General features: G+C 39.2%; 1 protein-coding gene across 1 annotated transcript in view; it reads right to left on the bottom strand.

The window, feature by feature from the left end:
- dcc (DCC netrin 1 receptor) overlaps window positions 1-25,349 on the bottom strand; it is a 307,139-nt gene that overhangs the window by 170,630 nt on the left and 111,160 nt on the right. Inside the window, exons 8-9 of the mRNA XM_051679498.1 lie at window positions 9,432-9,586; window positions 5,773-5,893 (exon numbers count right to left, since the gene is read on the bottom strand). Of these exons, the coding sequence (XP_051535458.1) occupies window positions 5,773-5,893; window positions 9,432-9,586 (276 nt within the window). The remainder of the gene's footprint in view (window positions 1-5,772; window positions 5,894-9,431; window positions 9,587-25,349) is intronic.

The following is a 25,349-nucleotide window of genomic DNA, read 5'->3' as shown; positions in this document are numbered from 1 at the left end:
TAAAGACACAGAATATAAAGTGGAACTGAACAATTATTAACCGCAGTTAACATGTCAGAGACTAGATCTAGTAGTGGAACGATGACACTTTTTGAATTTACTCAAAATAATGTATTAATGAAAAACACTTAATATATTTTATTATGTTTCATATAAGCAATACAGCACGAGTGTGATCAAATCTCTGTTGTGCGTGATTTTGGTGTGACATAATCGCTTATAGAATTTACCGGCATTACGTACGTTGTCGTGGCAATGAAACTGCAATATTGGATATAAAGTGCATTTAATACCCTTAAATTGTGTGAAGGCGTATAATGTTCACATCTTGTGGCTATACTTTATTATAACGTTTACGTATTGGCCCCATTTACTTCCATTGTAAGTGCCTCACTGTATTGAACCCGGAATATTCCTTTAAAGGATATAAACACATGATTGTTACGCTTTCAGAGAGCTGACTCAAAGTAAACCTGTTCAATCACCTGTCCATTTTAGTTGACTATTCCCCTCTCTATCTGTCTATCTGTCTGTCTGTCTGTAGTTCTGTGTTTCATCTGTCTGATGTCAGCAGCTCTCTGTCTCTCTGCATTGGTGCCACATTGGCCTGGATCAATGTGTGCATGTGTGTGGATTGGAAATTTGCCATTGTTGACTGTTTAATGTATTTGGTTTCAATTCTGTGTACTGCTGATGAGGAATGCTGATAAATCTTGTCAGAAAATAAGGCTTATTTAGCTGGTTTATGAAGTGACTGACTTGTGCTTCAACGCTTCATTTCACATCATTCTTTGTGGCCGCACAACAATAAGAAAATACACAGATATAAAGCATCACACACTGAATCTTTGGCTCTTTATTGGGCTGCACAAGCACTAAAAAGCCTCCTGAATTTATTGATTTTATGACGTTATTCAGACTAAATCTATTTGAATGCATCTTAAATATATTTCTGAACTCACAAGTAGGAATTTCTTAGCAAATCGTAATGACAGCGTAACTAAGAAGACATGAACTCCAAACAAAAGCACAACATTGTCACAGACTTTATGAGACATTATGAGGTTTGATCGTGCGAGAGGACGCCACATCAAATAACGGCCACAATGTCAGTTAATTTCTCATACGCTTCTCCTCTGGTTTCGTTCTGTGCTTTTTTAGATAAACCAGAGAGCGTGTTTTGTGTGTCCGTCACAGTGAGACGGTTCTAAAGTCATTATGTGAAGTATGTACTCCAGATATCACGCTGTATTTCATAAATCCACCGTTAAACTTCACAAGTCTCGTGGCATCTGTTCTGCCCGTCCCCTAGGAGGTGTTACATGCTTCACCGTGGTAATACCGTGGCAAGTGGCTGGTTGCCGGGCGATGGATGTGGATTTTGACCCCGTCTGTGTTCTCACACTGTTTTTGTGTCTCTGTGCTGTAAACTCCATCTGTGCGCTTCACTCCAGGGATCCAACTCTCATTGTTTGAGCTGTGATTAAAACAGGAAAAACCTTCCTCATCCTCAGATGAAGAGTCCCAGAGTCTCACGGCTCCTACTAAATTACTTCCTACTGATGTTTTTTTGTTTAATTAAAATGTTGCTTGTGTGTCTGACACTAATCGTTTTTTGACTGACACGACATCATGATTCAGGTATTTTTAATTTTCTCATATTTCTGTGGGAAAGTTTCATCAAGAGCTGGAAAAAAAAAAAACCCAGATGGTCTTTGGCACAGATTCATTAGCGGCTGACAGATGCTCGGTGCAAAATAATATTAGATACAAAATATCAAAGCAAGTGTCATTTATTGAAAATAAAGGTATTTAAAGGTTTGAAGTGATAAAACAATAGATGCAGTGTTGAAAATTAAGACACTTTAGGGGGAATTCACGCCCGGCAAAAGCACGGTTATTTGCACACACTGTCTGCGCTGGTTTAGCACCTGATTCACTAAACGAATTATGCAGATCAGGCAACAGCGCAAACACGCCCACGAAATCGCTGCTGAATGCAATTTCCCGTGCAATTTCGATCTTGCGGGCCAACTCTGAGCGTTATATAGCGGAGGACGCAGTAGATCACATTTATCTGACACACTTTGGCACAATTTCAGCACTGATTGCATTGGTTAAATTAGATTACTGGTGGTTAGTGAATAAGACACAGGTTTTTAGCGAAATACCGCGCGCAAAAGTGTCACAACTGTTTAGTGAAGTCATCTTTTTGTGTTTTTCAGTGTGTTGATAGTGAATGTGCTGAACTGCACCTGTGTAAACTCGCATTTGTTCTCCTATGCCTATTTAATGACATTCTGACCTTTTTAAGTGTAATTAAACTCATTAAACTGTGAGTTTAATAAAAAGGGGGCGCTATATCGCAAAAAAAGTTTATGTTTGAAACGTTAATATCTCCATATACATAAGTCAGGCATATGAGGTATCATTTTAAAAGCTTAGAATCTGAACTGTTCAGAGATAATCATCAATTCTGCATTTATATTACTTAAAATAACAAAATAAGGCCTCAAAACATTTGCGTTGAAAATTAGCGCCCTCTAGAGGTAATGGGGTAGAAATATTTATATGAAAATAAAAGTCTTTCAAATAGCACCTAAATGGGCATGTCATATATCAAATGAAAGCTCTCATTCTCAGGAATGTGTCTGTATAGTTTATTTTATTGCACTAATACCACAGTTCAAAAGATTTCAAAAGAATCACAAAGTGAAATATGATTTCTGTAAATCATCAATTACAAATGTCTCTTTTATGCTCCGATAACTGTAGCTGTAAACCCCAAATAGCCAAAAACTTTATATCTGCTTTTACCTTAGGAAGTTTTCTACAATAACGAGCCATTATTTACTTCTCTGAGAGCTTGGTTCTGTGAATAATCCACCGTTATATCTTAGATGTCCAGAACAAAATATGCCATCCAGAAGGAAAAGTATGCTAAACAAATCATCAGAAAAATATGTTTTTGACTATTGATGATAAAATGTTATATATCATCAGACACAAAGGGGGGGATCTCAGCTTTCTATTGACACCTAGATTGAGCTTCTAGTCCACTCAGAGGCCGAGATATTCAGTGAAATAATGAGGGTGGTGCTTGAACTGAAAATTAGACTGAATGTCTATGGACGAGCACATCTGTGAGGGATAAAATGTGTTAGAGCGCCACCTACATTTCAGATCTGTATATTGTGAAGGAATGTGATAGAGAAGTGCTGCTGCCATCTAGTGGAATAAAATGAGACTTTTCAAAGTGAGGTAGAGTGAACAGAACCAGAATTACATGCTTACAAAGTTAGGACAACAAAAAAAAAAGTTGTTTAAAAAAACAAAAAAAAACATTGTTTATAATAAGATTATAAACACATACAGAATGATTTATGAATAATTGGGAGTCTATTTTATTTAGGGGGTTCTCTGCAGTTAGTCGACAGTATGTGTGAATGGTGAGAAGATTTGCGGCCGTCAGCCCAAAAAAGCACCAGAATTTAAGGGGTTAAGATAAAAACAGACTAATATCACTCCTCATTACCTGTAGTAACTATGGTATTTTAGTGGAAACTATGTTTACCAAGCTCTCAGTGGACATGAACCCACCTGTCTCATGATTATTTTCCTGTAGGTTTTGTGTATGTCTGGTGACGAGGTTTAGATTTAATCTGAGCACTGGAGCTGTGCGGCGAGTGGTAATAAATATGTTCATTCAAACATTTGATCCAGTCCAGCACTGTAATCTCTTAAACTTCCAGTTATTATCTTGATTATCTGATATCTGCACAGATCAGTAGGCTGAAATCTTATCATATGCTTATAATGGTTTTTCTATACAAGAATTGTCCTTTTACCAATGGAACTTGAAGTGACGATTTTATATATATATATATATATATATATATATATATATATATATATATATATATATATATATATATATATATATATATATATATATATATATATGTATATATATGTATATGAACTGTTCAACTGGCCCTCGATGAAGAATACCACCTGGCTAGTGGCCCCCAGGTAATTTGAATTTGAGACTTCTGGTTTAAATCCTGCATCAGTGTTTTAAAAGCTCAACATTGTGGGTCAAAATCACAGAGAGCAGACAGACTCAAGATAAACCTGACAGACACGCAATCTGTGCTACACGCTGCATACTGTGTTCAGTGTGATTAGAAAAATAACACACTCATTTAACAAAATAACTTAAATCCTCCTACACACACACTGCAAAAATACCACACCTGGTCAAACATCACTAAACATCTGTGATCTACATCTGCCCCTGACCTGTGTGTGTGTGTGTATGTGTTTTTGTGATTATGTGTGTGTGTGTGAGTGTGTGTGTATGTGTCTGTGTGTATATGAATATGTGTGTGTGTGTGTGTATGTGTGTATATGAGTATGTGTCTGTGTGTGTGTGTGTGTGTGAGTGCGTGTGTGTATGTGTGATTATGTGTGTGTGTGTGTGTGCGTATGTGTGATTATGTGTGTGAGTGTGTGTGTATGTGTCTGTGTGTATATGAGTGTGTGTGTGTGTGAGTGCGTGTGTGTGTGAGTGTGTGTGACTGTGTGTGTGTATGTGTTTGTGTGATTATGTGTGTGTGTGTGTGTATGTGTGTATATGAGTATGTGTCTGTGTGTGTGTGTGAGTGCGTGTGTGTATGTGTGATTATGTGTGTGTGTGTGTGTGTGTGTGTGTGTGTGTGTGTGTGTGTGTGTGTATGTGTCTGTGTGTATATGTGTGTGTGTGTGTGTGTGTGTGTGTGTGTGTGAGTGCGTGTGTGTGTGAGTGTGTGTGACTGTGTGTGTGTGTGTGTGAGTGCGTGTGTGTATGTGTGATTATGTGTGTGTGTGTGTGTGTGTGTGTGTGTGTGTGTGTCTGTGTGTATATGAGTATGTGTGTGTGTGTGTGTGTGTGTGTGTGTGAGTGCGTGTGTGTGTGAGTGTGTGTGACTGTGTGTGTGTGTATGTGTTTGTGTGATTATGTGTGTGTGTGAGTGTGTGTATGTGTCTGTGTGTATATGAGTATGTGTCTGTGTGTGTGTGTGTGTGAGTGCGTGTGTGTGTGTGTGTATGTGTGATTATGTGTGATTATGTGTGTGTGTGTGTGTGTGTGTGTGTGAGAGAGTGCGTGTGTGTGTGTGTATGTGTAAATATGTGGTGTGTGTGTGTGTGTGTGTGTGTGTGTGTGTGTGTGTGTGTGTGAGTGTGTGTGTATGTGTCTGTGTGTATATGAGTATGTGTGTGTGTGTGTGTGTGTGTGTGTGTCTGTGTTTATATGAGTATGTGTGTGTGTGTGCGTGTGTGTGTGTGTCTGTGTTTATATGAGTATGTGTGTGTGTGTGCGTGTGTGTGTGTTAGTGTGTGTGACTGGTGTGTGTGTATGTGTTTGTGTGATTATGTGTGTGTGTGAGTGTGTGTGTGTGTGTGTATATGAGTATGTGTGTGTGTGTGTGTGTGAGTGCGTGTGTGTGTATGTGTTTGTGTGATTATGTGTGTGTGTGTGAGTGTGTGTGTGTGTGTATATGAGTATGTGTGTGTGTGTGTGTGTGTATGTATATGTACAGATGGGCAGCAGTGTTGATGGCAGCAGAATCAGTCTGATCTGAGACCAGTTCATCATTTTCTCTGAATTTAGCTGCTGTCGAGTTTATAGACTGGTCTCAGGTCAGTATGTACGAGCGCTGTATGAAGCACGCACACACACACACACACACACACACACACACACACACACAGGTGTGTTTTTTCTCTTACCGGGTTGTAGCAGTATGAGTTGAGCCATCGCCTGACTGTTTCCTGCTTCATTCTCTGCGATACACTGATAAAATCCTTCATCAGATCGGACCAGACCCAGAATCTGCAGGTTACCACCATCCTGAAATACACACATGAACAATCATCAGTGTGTCTATCATCATTCATACAGTCACTACATTCAGCTGCTACACAAGAATACACAAATGTTTTATGTTTGATTTTAGACAAGAAAAAACAGCAAGATCTCTTTGCAAGTTAATTGTATTGATCTTAACGTATTTGTCTGATGGCTTTGAAAAGATCTCATTGTGGATGGAACTGCTTGATTCAAATTATGAAATTGTACATTTGACAGTTTTACATGAAATGTAACAAAGTAAAAAGAACTAAAAATGTATCATTTTCTCTTTACACAATAACCAGTTAGATACATTGTTTTTGTTTTTGTTTGCAACATGATATCAGCCAATTGTTGTTGATGAACAGAGCATTAAACAATCCTTTTTACAGGATTTTAGAAATTTGATTCAGACCAGTTCACTACTGAATCAATAAGACTGATTTGTGAGCCGTCTGAACCCACCGTTGATACAAAAGAAAGTGGGATAAATGGGATATCACTTGTGAGCAAGTTTAAGGGGTTGTTCACACCAAACATATTTTTCCATTAATTAAAAAAATAAATAATAGTTTTTCAATGTAAACATGCTGCTAGATAGACATCTTTGACCGCTGCGCTGAATCTCGCTGCTGTGTTCAACATCTCGCAGCAGTGCTGCATTTTTTTTGACACTATGTCAGGTTAACTTTTAAAAACACGCCTTCAGACACCTGTTCTGTTCATTACACTGTGTCTAGCTTTTTTTTTAGTACAAGAACACATTCGGTTTGAACGGCCCCTTAAGCCTTGTTTATTCTTTCGCTTGGCACCACAGCACGTCTTGCGTGTGCCGCTCTTGACGGTCTGAGGCATTTATACATGATGCACACCGCAGTTGCACTCTTCTCCAAACGACAGAGGGCAGTGCAGAGAAAATATCAGCTAATCCAACAAAAAACAGCTTGAACGTTACATTTATCTAACCAGGTATTATAAATAATAGTTCATACTCATAAAAGAGGTGAACAAAACAAAAACATTTAAGAACCAGTAGTAGGATATTTACACTCTCTCTCTGTGACTAAACTCAAGCACTTTAGTTTGTATCAGTTTAAGATACTAGTTTTATATTTTAGAGCCTAGTCAAGATAATGACTCTTTCACACAGTATAAATGAACATCAGCTGTTCAGTTATAATACTTTAGTTTATCATTTAGACCTTTTTATTCAGTGTACAAAAAGATAGTGGATAAATAGGTTTACTTGTCTTTCTGAACAAGGAGGAGCTGCAACATGTTGAAAACATTGTCCTTTACATTATTTGCAGTAGTTTTACTCTGCCTCAAAATCACAGGCACATCTGCCCTGCCCCTTTCCACTAATTCGTCCAATGAGATTGAAGCACTGCGCTCGCACTGCACGAAAAGTTACAAAAGTTGACATGTGCACCGCCGTGCAAACTGAACTTTACAGAGACCAGGCGACAGCAGCGATGACGTCGCGAACCCTCACGAGCACGCGGCCGCGACGAGTATAAACCAGGCTTTACTCTGCACAAGAGCAATATCTAGCTGATGACATTATTTTTGAGAAGAAATAAACAGGAAAAAAATATATTCAATATAGAAATTTCCATGACTTAAGATTTTATCAATTTCCATTATTTTTTCAGGCCTGTATATCACAATTTTAAAATGACATGATATTTCTATGGGATATATTAATGTGTGTGTATATATATACACTATATTGCCAAAAGTATTTGCTCATCTGCCTTTAGACGCATATGAACTTAAGTGACATCCCATTCTTAATCCATAGGGTTTAATATGACGTCGGCCCACCCTTTGCAGCTATAACAGCTTCAACTCTTCTGGGAAGGCTTTCCACAAGGTTTAGGAGTGTGTTTATGGGAATATTTGACCATTCTTCCAGAAGCACATTTGTGAGGTCAGACACTGATGTTGGACGAGAAGGCCTGGCTCACAGTCTTTGCTCTAATTCATCCCAAAGGTGCTCTATCGGGTTGAGGTCAGGACTCTGTGCAGGCCAGTCAAGTTCTTCCACACCAAACTCGCTCATCCATGTCTTTATGGACCTTGCTTTGTGCACTGGTGCGCAGTCATGTTGGAACAGGAAGGGGCCATCCCCAAACTGTTCCCACAATGTTGGGAGCATGGAATTGTCCAAAATCTCTTGGTATGCTGAAGCATTCAGAGTTCCTTTCACTGGATCTAAGGGGCCAAGCCCAGCTCCTGAAAAACAACCCCACACCATAATCCCCCCTCCACCAAACTTCACAGTTGGCACAATGCAGTCAGACAAGTACCGTTCTCCTGGCAACCACCAAACCCAGACTCGTCCATCAGATTGCCAGATGGAGAAGCGTGATTCGTCACTCCAGAGAACGCGTCTCCACTGCTCTAGAGTCCAGTGGCGGTGTGCTTTACACCACTGCATCCGACGCTTTGCATTGCACTTGGTGATGTATGGCTTGGATGCAGCTGCTCGGCCATGGAAACCCATTCCATGAAGCTCTCTACGCACTGTTCTTGAGCTAATCTGAAGGCCACATGAACTCTGGAGGTCTGTAGCGATTGACTCTGCAGAAAGTTGGCGACCTCTGCGCACTATGCGCCTCAGCATCCGCTGACCCCACTCTGTCATTTTACGTGGCCTACCACTTCGTGGCTGAGTTGCTGTCATTTCCAATCGCTTCCACTTTGTTATAATACCACTGATTGTGGAATATTTAGTAGCGAGGAAATTTCATGACTGGACTTGTTGCACAGGTGGCATCCTATCACAGTACCACGCTGGAATTCACTGAGCTCCTGAGAGCGGCCCATTCTTTCACAAATGTTTGTAGAAGCAGTCTGCATGCCTAGGTGCTTCATTTTATACACCTGTGGCCATGGAAGTGATTGGAACACCTGAATTCAATTATTTGGATGGGTGAGCGAATACTTTTGGCAATATAGTGTATATATATATATATATATATATATATATATATATATATATATATATATATATATATATATTTGTATTTAAATTATATATATATATATATTTAATAAAAGTACCATGCATTGCAACAAAATTCAGTGTATATAGCATGTATCTATGACTACACATTGTCCTAAAGCATTTACATTACTCAGTAAAATCAGCTTATTTAAAAAAATCCAAAAAAGCAAGAAATCCGTGTTTACTTAACATTTGAAAGAATCTAGTTATTCTCTTCTTTTGACGGCAAATCATGAAGAGGCATGCACACAACAAATGCGCACATTAGATAAGCCAGTAAGAATGCTGTAAAAGGTGTTTACATGCAACGTGAAATCGTGATAATGGGCAAAAATCTACCCGTGTCGATCGGTTTATTCTTACACCATTTATGACCTGCCATCAATAAATTAACACCGTTTAATGTGTTTACATGACAACTCACGTTGTTGGCTTATTCAGCATTATCGACGTAAGAACGTGCATGTCAACATGCTCATTGAAAGAAGTGTTGATTCTCAACCCTCAAAGTTCATGCATTCTTACCACGATCTGGAAGTAATCACTAGGGATGACCACCTCACCGTTCTTCACCCAGCGGACGGTGGGCTGCGGGTTTCCTGTAACGGCACACTCCATTTCGATGTCGGCGCTCTCGTACGCATACATGTTTGACGGGTAGTTCAGGAACTGAGGCGGCACTGAAGAGAGAGAAAATTACATTAGAAAAACCAACTAATTAACTGAAACATTACACAAATTACATAAATGTGACTGTAGAAACTAACAGTGTGTGTAACTCGGTAGCTAAAACTATGTTTTTGATGGTTCGCTCATCTAAACTGGTTTCAGATGAATTAGCTGGTCTCCCGGCCAACCCAAAACACCTCAGAAACCATCAAAACAAACTAACCTAATCAGCTTGTCCAGGCAGCAACAGCTTTACAGCTTTGAATGATTTAAGATGTTTTCAGCAGTGGTGGACAATAAACATACCTATATTTCATTCAACAATGAAAAACATTGATAAAAATAGTCCGATCTAATTACAAAAATCAGTTTTTATGCTTATTAGCATAATTATAGCATATTTTTAGCATGATCTGATGTAAAGAAGCACAATGTATGATGCTATTGTTGTCAGATTTTACTGCTGAATTGAAACATGTTCTTTGATCGTAATCTTGACCAATCGCTGTGGGGACTTCTGTCTTTCCCCATTCATGTAGATAGGAGCTGTACTTTTATGTCGCTTGTTTACAAAGAAAATAGCTGCCTGGGAGCATTCCAAAGATGCCAGTCAAGTGGACTGACTTGCATGAAAGGGACTTTGGTCAAGTCTCTTGTGCACTTTGTTTAGGGAGAGCTGTTTGAGTCAGTCACTTACGATGGTTAAGATTCTGCCTAAGAAAGTAGCTACCTAAGTAGGTGGCAGACAGCAATGCAGCACATTAGGAATTGTAACAGAGCTCATGTGAGCACTTTTGAAGTTTGAGGGCACAGATGTTGTCTACATAGTGTGTTTGAATACTGACACAGCAGTCTGGAACATCAAGAGACTGATGATCAGCAGGAAATAACAGATTGAAATTAGATCTCTTCACTGTGGAAGAATTGTCAAACGGATGCGAACGGTCATGCTTTATATATATATATATATATATATATATATATATATATATATATATTACGAGAGTAGATAAAGATTCGACCATTCACTGAAGCATTCACACAAGACTAAGAATATAGAAACATAATCCCATCAAATCACTACCCGAAGAAGACAAGATTAACCCAAGACCAAGACTTGAAGGAATAGTTCACCTAAAAATAATAATACTGTCATCATTTACAAACCCGCATGACTTTCTATTTTCAGTGGAACACAAAAGGAGATGTTAGGCAGAATGAGTAAATGACATAATTGTAATTTTTGAGTGAACTATCCCTTTAAATGCAGATCTATGGAAAGAGAGAGAGAGAGAAATAGAGAGAGAGCAGTCTGGAGGGATGTCATTACCCGAGTCCATCATTAAATCCTTAAATGAAGTGAAATCATTCTCTGGGTTTCATAAAGATGACATACAGACATAATTAAAGGCAAACGGGAAGAGCACATTCCAAAGATTCCAATCGAGTTGATTTTTCTCCCGAAGAATGAAAGAGCTCATTCTGTCAGTAAATTATGTATTGATCGGTCTCATCTCAATAATAGTTTTCAGAGGGGGGACTGGGTATCTCAGCGAGTATTGACGCTGACTATCACCCCTGGAGTTGTGAGTTCAAATCCAAGGCGTGCTGAGTGACTCCAGCCAGGTCTCCTAAGCAACCAAATTGGCCCGGTTGCTAGGGAGGGTAGAGTCACATGGGGTAACCTCCTCGTGGTCGCTATAATGTCAATCATCAATCCAATTAATTGGATTGATGATTAATTAATTAATGTGGTTCTCGCTCTCGGTGGGCTGCGTGGTGAGTTGTGTGTGGATGCCGCGGAGAATAGCGTGAAGCCTCCACACGCACTAGGTCTCCGCGGTATCGCGCTCAACAAGCCACGTGATAAGATGCGCAGCCTGACGGTCTCAGACGTGGAGGCAACTGAGATTCGTCTTCCGCCACCCAGATTGAGGCGAGTCACTACGCCACCACGAGGACTTAGAGCACATCGGGAATTGGGCATTGGGAAGGGGAGAAAATCACTCCCCCTCAAATCTTTTTTAAATAAAAATAATAGTCTTCAGCAGCACTCGCTGATCATCATCAGCTTTACTGGAATCAAATGGATTGCTGATCTTTGTCGACTTTTAGAGCAAGAAATGACAGTGATGATGCAGAAGTTCGGACGGGTCTTGACATGCTGCGAACAATGACATACAAAGACGAAACCTAACCGACAGACAAAACGTGCTCAAGATGAAATAGTTATAAGATGTGTGAACTGATGTCATTTACTAGAGTTCAGTTCATATAAATAAACACACAATATGTACATGACATTTTATCAAGATGTTAAAAGATTGAGGACAACTTTTCACAACAAATATTCACCCCTTCAGCTAAAAATATTTAAAAAAATAATTTGGAGTAATATACTTTAAATAATTAAGTGTTAGTTAATAGAGATGAGTACCAGCTATATTTAATGTATGGTTGGGAAGACTGTAAATAATTTATTTATGAAAAAAGTGCCAGTGAGGATGGTTGGCATACGGAGTGCAAATAAAGAATAATTAACAATCCTGAATATGTGGATTATATACGGTAATAAAACCGGCAACTGCGGGAGCTGAAACAAATAAACAAATCTGAAGTCTTGCTAGTAGTTAAAATGGATATTTTGTATCTTTAAATACTATGTACTTACTATGTACATACGTGTTGTTGCATTGTACTTACATTTAAAGTACCTGCATTTAATTACATTTGTAGTTACACTGTTTACCTTACACGTAACTCTAACCCCTAACACTTACCCCAAAACCTACCTGTAACTTAACCTCAGCTGCTTCTGCATTGCATCCCTCAAACTATAATCTTTTAACACTCAATCAAACACTTTAATCAAATGTCCGTTTTCTTTTTGTTTTGTTTTTTACACAATAACTTAAAGGTTCTGTAAGCGATTTTTTAATGGAAAGTTATGCAAAAAATATTCCTACTCCCTGAAAGATATTCATGAAATAAGTGTTCTAAGATATCTCACTGGTCTCTGTGACAGCTCTAGACTCTGTAAACTGCAAACAGAAATATGCTGCTCTCAGCCTGTCAATCATTTTGCATGTTCTCATAATATTGTAGTTGCAGTGAATTATTGAGGCTTAATGCCATTTTTATGCCATGTTGTTCATAACAGTTGTCAGTTGAGGGTGCTATTTCACTGCTGTTGCTTTTAATAACAGTTTCTGCTCATGTCGGTCTCAATAAAGCTAATTTGTTTTCTTTGGATGGCGGGGTTATGGGAAGAGGGGGTGTGGCTAATTCAATGGCTCAGTCTCATGGAAGTAGAACAGCTAAAATCACTTACAGCATCTTTAAGTTGCCATTTGCACCTAGTTGGGCTTTCTTAACATTTGTTCCATTAGATATTCAACAAAGAATTAAAAGTTATCTGAATAATAGCATTTGTTTACCACAGTAGCTACATAACCAGTCAGGAGAAGACGCTAGATTTAACGATTTATTTTATGTTTTTGTTCCTTTGCTTAACACACTGCACTTGCATCTGTCTACTGTGGATGATTGTGATGATGTATGATTGTCATCGTATCATGAGGTAGTACTCGGCCCTTCTGAAAATGTTTGAAAGATAAACAACGCTTCACTGAACACAAAAAACTAAAAATCCAGAGATCAGACTGACATGTACTGTAAACGTTTTCTCCTCATTTAAGCGTCTCAAAAAACATTGAGACAGTGAGGTTTGAGTATATCCACGTGAAGCACTCTGACAGAGACAAGGGCAGGTCGACAGTCTCGCACTGACATACACAGGCAAAAGGGGTAAATACCAAGCGGCCACCCCCCAAAGCCCCCTCTCTCTGACAGACATCCTCAGGGGTGAACAGAGATGTGTCATCAAGGGGCGAGTAAAAAAAAAAAAAAAAATAGAGTATAAAAGGCAAAAAACTAACACCTTTCAGGCGAGACTCCAGCACCAGGAGTACAAGAATATTTTCAAAATATTCTCATTTAACCAATCATGTGGTAATCTTAAAGTGAGACAGGTTAGTGACATCACATCTATGACTCTTCAAGTTTTAACAATAGTCTTGACCAACACAAAATAGGTATCACATAGCATTACTTAGAGGAGGTGATTATCTTTCAAACGAGTCCACACACAAGATAATCAGATGTATAGATCTTTAGATAATCCATATGTTGGATTACACAATGTTACATATGGCCACCAGGAGATGGCGCCAAATACATGACACAGACTCAATGATGACTCAAATGACACAGAATGAAACTCATTCTGTTGAAATCTCATTACTAAAATCATGTCTGCATGCTATGCAAACCTTTAGTCATTGTTGTGTTTGCATGTGTAATTAGTTCTGATGTACAATTATTATGTTTTATTTGTTTGGAGACGTTTTTTGACATTTTGATAAATTATTTTTGTAATGCTATAACTTTTAAATGCTTTGTCGTATCAACACAAAAATGTTCTCAGATATAGTTGACATGACTGGGAACAAAACAAAAGCAGTTTTTCGGAGCCACCTTATTTACACCCAGAGATATATAATGACAAATCACAAAAATAAGAAAAAAGTGCATTTGTGGCACATTTTTTTGTGATTTTTTAGCAGTTTCTTAGGCTAAGAGTCTCCGAATGTATTATAATATATATCATTAAAACATCTCAAAAGTTTTTATGGCATGATCAAAAATAAATAAATAAATAAAAATAAAAGAACCACTGCTTTACATGTTCATCAAATAGTTTGTTCCAGTCTAAGTAGGCAGTTCTCAGCATTGGGTAAGTTATTTCAAAATAGTAATCCACAACAAATTACTAATTATTTCTCTAAAATTGTAATCAGATTACTTTAATAATTACTTTATTTAAAAGTAATCACATTACTGATTACTTTACTTTTAAGTTACTTTCTAAAACACTTTTCAGGTCCACAAATTCAAAATAATGTCTATATTTCTTGTTCATTGTTACACAAAAAACACACAGCACCTCACATTTCTCCATCACAATGACTCGTTACGGGGCCATAATTCATGTATCCTACATAAATAATATATTAGAAATAAGCATAACCCTATAATGTACTTAAAAGTAATACAATTTATCGAAAGCCAGTAACTGTAATCTGACTACAAGAATTAAAAAATGCACTACTTTTTTTGACTAAAAGGTAATTAGATTAGTAACTTATTACTTTGTAATTGGATTACACCCAACACTGGTAGTTCTTGACCAGAATAAACTTTAATGTGGACCAGACTTTATACCGAAAGTCATCTGACCATACAAGAATAATCATCTGGTGACCACACCAAAAGCGTCTAAAAAGCATATGCTAAATGACAGGTTCCCATGTGCTGCAGCGTAATACACACACACACACACACACACACACACATAAATATACACATTCACAAGCACACACACGCCGCTCCTGATTGCACACTCGGCAGGGGAACAGGTTTCCAGCTGAGCCGCTAAACCGCATCAGTAATCGTGCTCTGTTTCTCTCAGTTGCTGGTAAGCTTGTATCAAAGCTAGTCGAGAGACGAGGTCTTTCATCGTGCTCCTCACAGAGACCTCACTAAACATGTGTAATCAATAAGCAGAAGTGCTGGTTGTGGCCCCGAGCGCTCCGTGACGCTTTGAACGTACTATAAACGCAGATGCAGCAAATTCAGGCCCGAGGTGATACACTCCCCCCGCGCCACACGTTAAAACACACAGCGACCGCTCCAAATTAATTTCACTGCTGTTCTACACCATTACCATGTCCGTTCCTCTCAACAATCACGCCACACAAAGCCACAAAAGTGGCCTGCATTCTCACAGGAAGTGTGTGTTCTTTTGTATTTTGTAATCTGTATGTAAAACACGCTAGCATCTATATGTCATTAGGCAGCTGTGTGACTTTATCTGTGGTGTATTCCACTAATTAAGACCAAACGATTTCCATTAAAAGCATCTCCTCTTACACCCGGGGCCATGAGCTAACTCGCCAATTACAACAGATTAAAAACTACACCAAACACCAGCCATGATACGTCTAAAAGTCAATTAGTTCACATAATTAAATAAAATACATTTATGAAGTATTATGAGAGAATGTGACCACAGAACCGCAGAACGTCTGCCTCAATCGTAATTAGTCTCGAACAGTCACACTTTTGACAATCAGCATGATACGGAGCCTCTGAGAGGATGAAAGGGAATTGATTTTCTCAAATAGTTTTGTGTTCGCTCACAGAAAGTGTTGCATTCTCTTACAATAGTTTGGGTTCCCTTGCAATACCTTTATTCATCCCTTACGAAAATTAACCATTGTTTTATTTCAGGGACCACAGCTGAACTACTGTATTTGAAGTAAACCCATAGTAACCACAAAATGTACCACAGTTTTACTACATTAACCATAATTTTTGTAGTAAACCTATAATAAAGGAAAACTTAAAACTATGGTACTAAAAAATCATAATCATTCTGCCAAAATCATTCTACTAAAGTAGCACTACAGTTCATTTGTGGTAAATGTGCTCAACACAAAAAATGGTAACAGGGTTACTGCAGGTGTAGTGAAAGGTTAACTTTCAGGGGTCGTGTTTTCTGGTGGAAATCATGGTTTTAAAAAAACATATTTGTACCACAAAATAACAATGCACTTATTATAGGAAATCTGCAGTAACCATGTTTTTTTTTCTGGTTTTTTTTTTCATAATAATTATTATTTTATTACCATAGTTTGGGTTTTCCTGTGTTACTACTATGGTTTTACCACATTTTTCATGGAGTAAAACTAGAGATGGGCACTCTAACCCCAGCTACTGAAAACCAGTACTGATGGCATTAGGGTAATGCACATGTATACACTCTGAGTCCAAATAAAAGCCATCCAATTTTTGTCATTTCACATTAGGGTTAGTGGTGAAAGCTGGCTTTTTATAAAAAAAAAAAAAAAAATGACCCCTGTCGGTGTTCAGAGATTTTGTGAGAGATTCAGAGGGAAAGTACCATATAATTCAGAGTTGCCTACGGCAGGCAAATGCGCAAAATAAAATACATTTGCAATAATCACGAAGTGTTTTTAATAGTTGATTAGTTGGTGCAGTACGAGTACTCGATTAGTCAATTACTTGTGCACATCCTTAAGTAAAACTATGGGTAATTTCTGTAATAAAGATGAATATAGGGTTGTGCTCTTGGATATCTAGTTTACTTGCAACTAAGTGCCTCAAACAAAACTCTGGATATCTTTGATTTGGTGTGATACCACTAACCTGGAAAACTTTGTCAAATCCAGTGACTAGTTCTTTCTCAAAAGCGCTCATTGTGTCAGGCTGGTACTCCCAGGAGTTGTGTAAAGCAGCCAATTAGACTGGTTAGTTTTGTGTAAAATATGTGTGAAACGGACAGTGACCGTGCCATCTGAGGCTGAAACGAAATTGTAATTGAAAACGATACGCTGCAATTCAAAGCAATGTATTTCATAAGATGACTGTTGACCTGATGACATCACATTACTCTTGTAAGTGCGATTTCATTCGTCCCGTGACACATGAAGCCATTCACTTACTCACACCTAAACGAACACAAACAAAAACGTGTGAACGGTCTAATGGTGTCAGCTGATAATTGGAGAGGATATTAGGAATAAAAAATGAAAAACTAACACAGGTGAGCACACGAGCGGCTCCAGCAGGATATTAACATGACAAAAAAACCACATAGAGGGTGAGTGGACACCCATAATGACTCCACGCCCCATTCAGATGGAAATCCACACACCGTTCATTTGAATAAACAGCTGCGGTGTGTGTTAATACGGGCGCCCCATCACGGCGCTCTCATGGGGGAGTCAGTGACAGTCTGTCGCACCACTGGTGACATTTAAACTGCAGCGGCACCCCAGCAGACATGTGTGTGTTTCGTGTGTGTGTGTGTGTGTGTGTGTGTGTGTGTGTGTGTGTGTGTGTGTATCATCTAAGTGGGTGTCAGACCCCATCAGTCGCTCAGGAGGGTTGGTAAATACAGCGGCGTTTCATGCTCATCAGGGAAACGGGTTGTTATGACAATAAAACCCAATTTCAATTTGTATTCACCAACAATAATACATAATTTATGAATCTAGAGACGGTGAGATCAGCACACACACAAATCACCCATAATCCACCACTCCTGGGCATCAGGATTACCACACGCTAATTCTTCCAGTCTGTTTACACTACAAGAGAATAAGAATGCTCATTTATATCCATCAACCAATTCATGTATGTACTGTATCAGTATAGTTTATGCACCTATCACACGGACTGGGAGATGTTCTGGTCCGCCTCCGATGACGACATCGAGCTTTACGCTGACAGCGTAACGTGTTTCATCAGAAAGTGCATAGAGGACGTCGGCCAGACCAAAAAAATACGGATCTATCCGAACCAGAAGCCCTGGATTAATAGCGATGTTCGCGCGACACTTAATGTGCGGACCTCCGCTTTTAATTCTGGGAACACGAACAGCAAAATGCCAGTACAGGAACAAGATTGAAGGACAGTTTAACACCACCAACTCTAGAAGCATGTGGCAGGGAATTAATATCATCACAGACTTTAAAGGGAATAAAAACTTCACCATGAACACCGCTGCCTCTCTCCCGGATGAACTAAATACTTATGTCGTTTTGAGGGAAATAACACCGCCCTCGTGGAGAGAGCCCTCACGGCCAAAGCTACAGAGGTTAGTTAGTGGCTGGTGTTTTTACGGACATTTTCAATCTTTCCCTCTCTTTGCCTGTAGTCCCCACGTTTCAAAACATCCACCATTGTGCCTGTTCCAAAGCAATCCAAAATCACTTGCTTAAATGACTGGCGTCCTGTTGCTCTGACCCCCATCATCAGCAAATGCTTTGAGAGACTAATCAGAGATTACATCTGCTCTGTGCTGCCTCCATCACTGGACCCGTTGCAGTTTGCTTACCGCAACAACTGCTCCACTGTTGATGCCATTGCATCTACAATACACACTGCTCTCTCCCACCTGGAAAAAAAGAACACTTATGTGAGAATGTTGTTTGTAGACTACAGCTCAGCATTCAACACCATAGTGCCCTCCAAGCTAGATGAGAAACTCCGGGCTCTGGGCTTAAACAGCTCGCTGTGCAGCTGGATCCTGGACTTCCTGTCAAGCAGACACCAGGTGGTTAGAATAGGCAGCAACATCTCCTCATCACTGACCCTCAACACTGGAGCCCCGCAGGGCTGTGTTCTCAGCCCACTCCTGTATTCCCTGTACACACGACTGTGTGGCAACACATAGCTCCAATGCCATCATTAAGTTTGCTGATGATACGACGGTGGTAGGTCTGATCACTGACAATGATGAAACAGCCTACAGAGAGGAGGTGCACACTCTGACACACTGGTGTCAGGAGCACAACCTCTCCCTCAACGTCAGTAAGACAAAGGAGCTTGTGGTGGACTTCAGGAGAAGAGATAGAGAACACAGTCCCATCACCATCAATGGAGCACCAGTGGAGAGAGTCAGCAGCTTCAAGTTCCTGGGTGTCCACATCACTGAGGAACTCACAGGGTCCATCCACACTGAAGTCGTTGTGAAGAAGGCTCATCAGCACCTCTTCTTCCTGAGATGGCTGAGGAAGTTTGGAATGAACCGCCACATCCTCACATGGTTCTACACCTGCACTGTAGAGAGCATCCTGACTGGCTGCATCTCCGCCTGGTACGGCAATAGCACCGCCCACAACCACAAAGCACTGCAAAGGGTGGTGTGAACTGCCAAACACATCATCGGAGGTGAGCTTCCCTCCCTCCAGGACATATATACCAGGCGGTGTGTGAAAAAAGCTCGGAGGATCATCAGAGACTCCAGCCACCCGAGCCATGGGCTGTTCTCACTGCTACCATCAGGCAGGCGGTATCGCAGCATCAGGACCCGCACCAGCCGGCTTCATGACAGCTTCTTCCCCCAAGCAATCAGACTTTTGAACTCTTGATCTCCCACGATCAAAATACATCAGCACTGCACTTTATTACCCTTACTCTTATATCTCACACCGGACTGTCATAAATTATATTATTATTATATTATATTCTCTCTTAACAACACACTGGCAACTTACTATCAACCGACAGCTGAATGTCAATACAGTACAATACAACCTACTGTACTTTCTATATATACTTTTTTATTGTATTGCGTGTATTGTATACTGTACAGTGTATGTTATTATTTGTATATTGTGTTGTGTGTAATTATGTGCATATTAGACTTTAATTGTGTTGTGTAAATCTGATGTTTATTGTAAATCGGTATATGTCTCATCAGTTTCACAACTGCTATGTTGCTCGGAACTGCACCCAAGAATTTCACACACTACTGCACTTGTGTATATGGTTGTGTGACAATAAAAGTGATTTGATTTTGATTGATTTTATTTGATTTGATCCATACACCAATCCACCTATCCATATTTCTATTGACCCACCTATTTATTAGGGTTTGGAACAGCACGACCGTAGTTGATTACAAACCAAATGACTCTTATAAGCGGGTTCTTTTGAATTTACTTGTGATCATCATTGCAAATTGCATTTATGCCACCAAAAAGTCTTAAAAAAGCCACTAAAAGTCTGTGTAGACACACCTTTTGCAAGAATTGTATTCAAACTATTTCTAATTTGTGATACCTGCTGTGTGGATATTAGAAATGATCTTATATTTCAACAGGATGCAAAGGGCAGTAAATGCTAAAACAGTCAAGTCATTTTTATTTGTATAGTACTTTTCACAACACACATCATTTCAAAGCAGCTTTACAGAAAATCATGCAAAAAGAAAATGAAACTGTAATATCTATAAAGTCTTAGAGTCATTATTGTGTAGTTTGATTAAATATGATTGTAAATTGTGTATAAAATTTAATAATTAAATAAGAACCCCTGTGAGCAAGCTGAAGGCGACTGTGGCGAGGAACACAAAACTCCATAAGATGTTGATTAATGGAGAAAAATAACCTTGAGAGAAACCAGACTCACTGTGGGGGCCAGTTCCCCTCTGGCTAAACATCATGAATATAATGACAATATTACTTATGTATAGTGCAAGTCATGGTTTAAACTGATTAAACTAATTAAGTGTTAAGGGTCAGTGTTTAAACAAAGATTTTGTATGAACTGTAAGATTAATGACTAATGTCTTTGAAATGTATCCTGGATTAACTGCAGAAGTTCACATTGATGCATTGTTCTTTGTTTTGTTGGCAGTTAATTGATAGTCTATGTATTCCATTATAAGAGTGTAGTCCATCAATAGACCAAGGTGATGCAGGCAGAGATCAATGAGGTGCATCGCAGTTCAACCGGCAGCTCCTTTCGCTGAGGTTCGTTGGGGTCCATCCTAAATCCAATGTTCAGGCAGTGGCATATGAAGTATCCCATGTCTTTCAGTTGGAGTTGGCATCAGTTCATCCTCTGAAGTCAAAAGACTGAAGTGATGTCTGACTAGCACCGGCTGTAGTTTGTCATCATCACTCAAAGACACGTAGCAGTGGAGTCCGACACCAAGCAGGAACGGAGCTGGATCTGACCGGCTCTGGTAATCTCCGGATATGAATCCCGAGGTTGAGACAGGGAAACAAATAGACTAATATTAGAGTAGATGCCATTCAATTTTATGCAGAGTTATAGATCATGATAGATGTTTCTGGTTCCGGCAGACCTAACTAAAGCAGCCTTATTGCGAGTTGAAGGATAAATTAAGTGTATGTCTGGCTAAATAGATGAGTCTTTAGTCTAGACTTAAACTGAGTGTGTCTGCATCCCGAACAGTGTTAGGGAGAACAGTGTTCTACAAACACTGGAAATGTGATTTTCAAAGGACAGACTGGTATCAAATATAACAACTAAGTTCTTCGCTGTTGAAGACGATGTAACAGTACATTCATCGAGAGTCAAATTATATTTTACCGGCTTATTTGTAGAGGTTTTTGGTCCAATAATTAGTACCTCTGTTTTGTCGGAATTGAGTAGAAGGACATTTCTGGCCATCCAATCTTTTATTTCATTGATACACTCTGCTAATTTGGAGAACTGTGAATTTTCATTGGGTTTAGAAGAAATATAATGTTGGGTATCGTCGGCATAACAGTGGAAACATATTCCACGATTCCTGATAATATCTCCCAGGGGAAGCATGTATAAGGAGAAAAGCAGAGGCCCTAAAACTGATCCCTGTGGCACTCCATATTTAACTTTTGTATGATTTGACAATTCCGTTTACACATACAAAGTGGTAGCGGTCTTATAAATAGGGCCTAAACCATGCTAATGCAAGTCCACTAATGCCAACATAATTCTCCAGCCTATTCAAGAGAATGTCATGATCTATGGTGTCAAAGGCAGCACTAAGATCTAAAAGCACTAGAAGAGAAATGCAGCTGCGATCAGATGATAAGAGCAAGTCAATTGTAACACTGATAAGTGCAGTCTCTGTACTGTGATGGGGCCTAAATCCTGACTGAAATTGTTCATATATACTATTTCTCTGTAGAAATTAACATAGTTGGGAGGACACTACCTTTTCTAGTATTTTTGACATAAACGGGAGATTTGAAATCGATCTATAATTAGCCAATTCTCCAGGATCAAGCTTTGGGTTCTTAATAAGTGGTTTGATAACTGCCATTCTAAAGTTTCTTGGGACATGTCCTAAGGATAGTGAGGAGTTAATAATATTCAGAAGAGGTTCTGAGATTACAGGGAAAACCTCTTTTAAGAGCTTAGTTGGTATTGGATCTAACATACATGTTGTGGCTTTTGATTTTTTGATAAGTTTTGTTAGCTCTTCATGACCCATGACAGTGAAAGATTGAAGTTGCTCGTGAGCAAAATTACAAGACACTGTTTTCTGAGGTGCTGTGACAGATGATTGCATAATTCCAATTTTATTTCTGATTATTTCAATTTTATCAGTAAAGAAATTCATGAAGTCATTACTATTGTGCTGCGACGGAATATCTGGTTCAGTCGAGTCTTTATTCCTAACCAATTTAGCCACAGTACTGAATAAACACCTAGGATTGTTGTGGTTATTTTCTATGAGTTTGCTCAAATAGTGCCTGTCTGCAGCTACAGACACTATCCTTCCATGCACCGCGAAATACCTCTAATTTTGTATTCTTCTACTTGCGCTCCATTTTCCGAGCTGCTCTCTTGAGAGCATGAGTGTGATCATTGTACCATGGTGCAGGGCTTTTTTCTTTAATAACAGGGGGGCGACACTATCAAGAGTGCTAGAGAAGGCTGTATTTATATTTTCTGTTATAACATCAAGTTCTTCCAGACTTTTTAGCTTACTGAGTATGTGAGACAATTCTGAAAGATTATGAGTGAAGCTATCTTTAGTGGTCGAAGGAATAGTTCCACCTGAACGATAACGTGATGTAGATTGAGTGACATTAGCTGATCCGAGATGTTATCGCTCTGCGGTAGAATTTCTATAGTATCAATATCAACCCCATATGACAGAAATAAATCTAGTGTATGATTATGGCGATGAGTTGGTCCTGTCACATTTTGTCTGACTCCAAGAGAGTTGAGAATATCGATAAATGCTAATCCCAATGTGTCATTTTCATTATGTATGTGAATGTTGAAGTCACCAGCAATTAAAGCTCTATCTACAGTAACTACTAGATCTGATAGAAAATTTGCAAATGCACCAAGGAAACCAGAATACGGCCCAGGTGATCTATATACTGTAGCAAGGGCAAAAGATGACAGATATTTTTTTAATTGGATCTGACGGTCACATTAAGCATTATTAGTTCAAAAACTTATATCCTGTCCTCTGAGTAACACCAAGACCTTCACTGTAAATTGTAGCAACACCTCCTCCTCGACCCTTCAGATGAGGCTCATTTATATAACAATAACCTGGGGGAATAGATTCATTTAAACTAATATATTCATCCGGTTTAAGCCAGGTTTCAGTCAAACAGAGCGCATCCAAAATACGATCTGTAATAATTTCATTTACAATTAGTGCTTTGGTTGCAAGAGATCTAATGTTTAGTAGCCCTACCTTATTTGATATTTGTCTTAAATTATTTACATTTTTTTCAAGTTTGACCTTAATCAAAAAATTTTCTAAATGATTTAGTGAGAGTTTTGTGTTTGGTAGTTCGGGGAACAGACACAGTCTCTATATGATATCTAGGTGATACAGTCTCTATGTGTTGTAGTTTATGTGACCTGTGTGACGTCTCAAGGCAGCTAGCAGACGATTGGATTAACCAGTTTGTCTGCTTCCTGACCTGGGCCCCAGTTAGTCACATACTATCATTATTAAATCTAAGAGCCAAATTACTAGAGAGGAGAGCGGCACCTTCCCTGTAGGGATGGAGTCCATCTCTCTTTAGCAGGTCAGGTCTACCCCAAAAACTCTTCCAATTGCCTCTAAATCCTATGTTATTCTCCGGACACCACTCAGACATCCAGCCTTTCAGAGACACTAATCTACTATAAACCTCATCACCATGACTATCAGAGAGGGGGGCAGAACATATTACAGTGTCTGACATCATTTTTGCAAGTTCACACACCTCTTTAACCTCATCTCTAGTGATCTCCGTCTGGCAAAACTGGACATCGTTAGTGCCGACATGAATAACAATTTTAGAAAATCTACGTTTAGCATAAGCCAGCACTTATAAATTTGATCTGATGTCAGATGCTCTGGCACTTGAAATGCATTTAACAATAGTGGTTGGAGTCTCTATTTCCACGTTCCTTACAATAGAATCACCAATTATTAGGGTTCTTTCAACATGATTCTCAGTGAATCACTGAGTGGGGAGAATCGAGTGGAAACCCTAACAGGAACAGGAGAGTGGTGTCACTTTGCTGAGCGAGTATGCCGCTGAGACGTCACCCAAACGCCCTGCTGTGGGGGCTCTACAGCCGGAACCAAAGTGTGTGTGTTGCTCACTGTACTACCAGCATCCGAAACAGTATCTACCGGCTTCTCTTTCTCACTGACCTCCACTAGCGTTTGTATGCATGTCTCTAACTCAATAACCTTTTCCATCAGCCTGACAAATTCCTTACATTTATCACATGTGAATCCCTCACTGCTGACAGAAGAAGCTATAGTAAACATGTGGCATGTAATGCAGGAAGAAATAACATGAGCGGATGACATGACTTACCGCAATTGTTTGTTGTTGTTGTTGTTGTGGTTGTTCTTGAGCGCTGAGGGTTTGAGATCGATGTGGTTCCTAATCAGCAGATGTTTGAGACCAATGCAATAATCCGTGTAACACACAGTGGAGAAAACAAATGCATGCCAACGAGTAGAAAAAAGCGGAAAAAAGAAAGAAAAAAAACGAGAGAAACGGGTGCGCGTGATATAATACACACAGATGAAACAGTAGAAAAGCAGAAAAACCTTAAGCACGTGGTAAAATAGCAAATGATAAAACGATGAATGTATAAGAATAAGAATAAGCAATGCTAAGCAGGCTAGCAAGCTACAAACAATCGTGCAATGTGCCGTCAGCAACAGGAACAGGAACCAACGTGTTCCTTTAACTAATAATTATTCCTTAACCTTGTGAGACCCCGCAGCCTCATGAAAGGACTCGCTATTTTGGATTCGCTATATGCACCTCATAATTCATTTAATTCCATTGCATACTGTTCAGGACACTCTAAGGAGACATTTAAGGGTTAAACTTCTGATGCACAGAG

This window comes from Myxocyprinus asiaticus, chromosome 3 (assembly GCF_019703515.2).
Source record: "Myxocyprinus asiaticus isolate MX2 ecotype Aquarium Trade chromosome 3, UBuf_Myxa_2, whole genome shotgun sequence".
In the NCBI taxonomy this organism is placed as follows: Eukaryota; Metazoa; Chordata; class Actinopteri; order Cypriniformes; family Catostomidae; genus Myxocyprinus; species Myxocyprinus asiaticus.
Note: the sequence above shows the minus strand (reverse complement) of the source record. Positions and strands in the feature narration are given on the sequence as shown.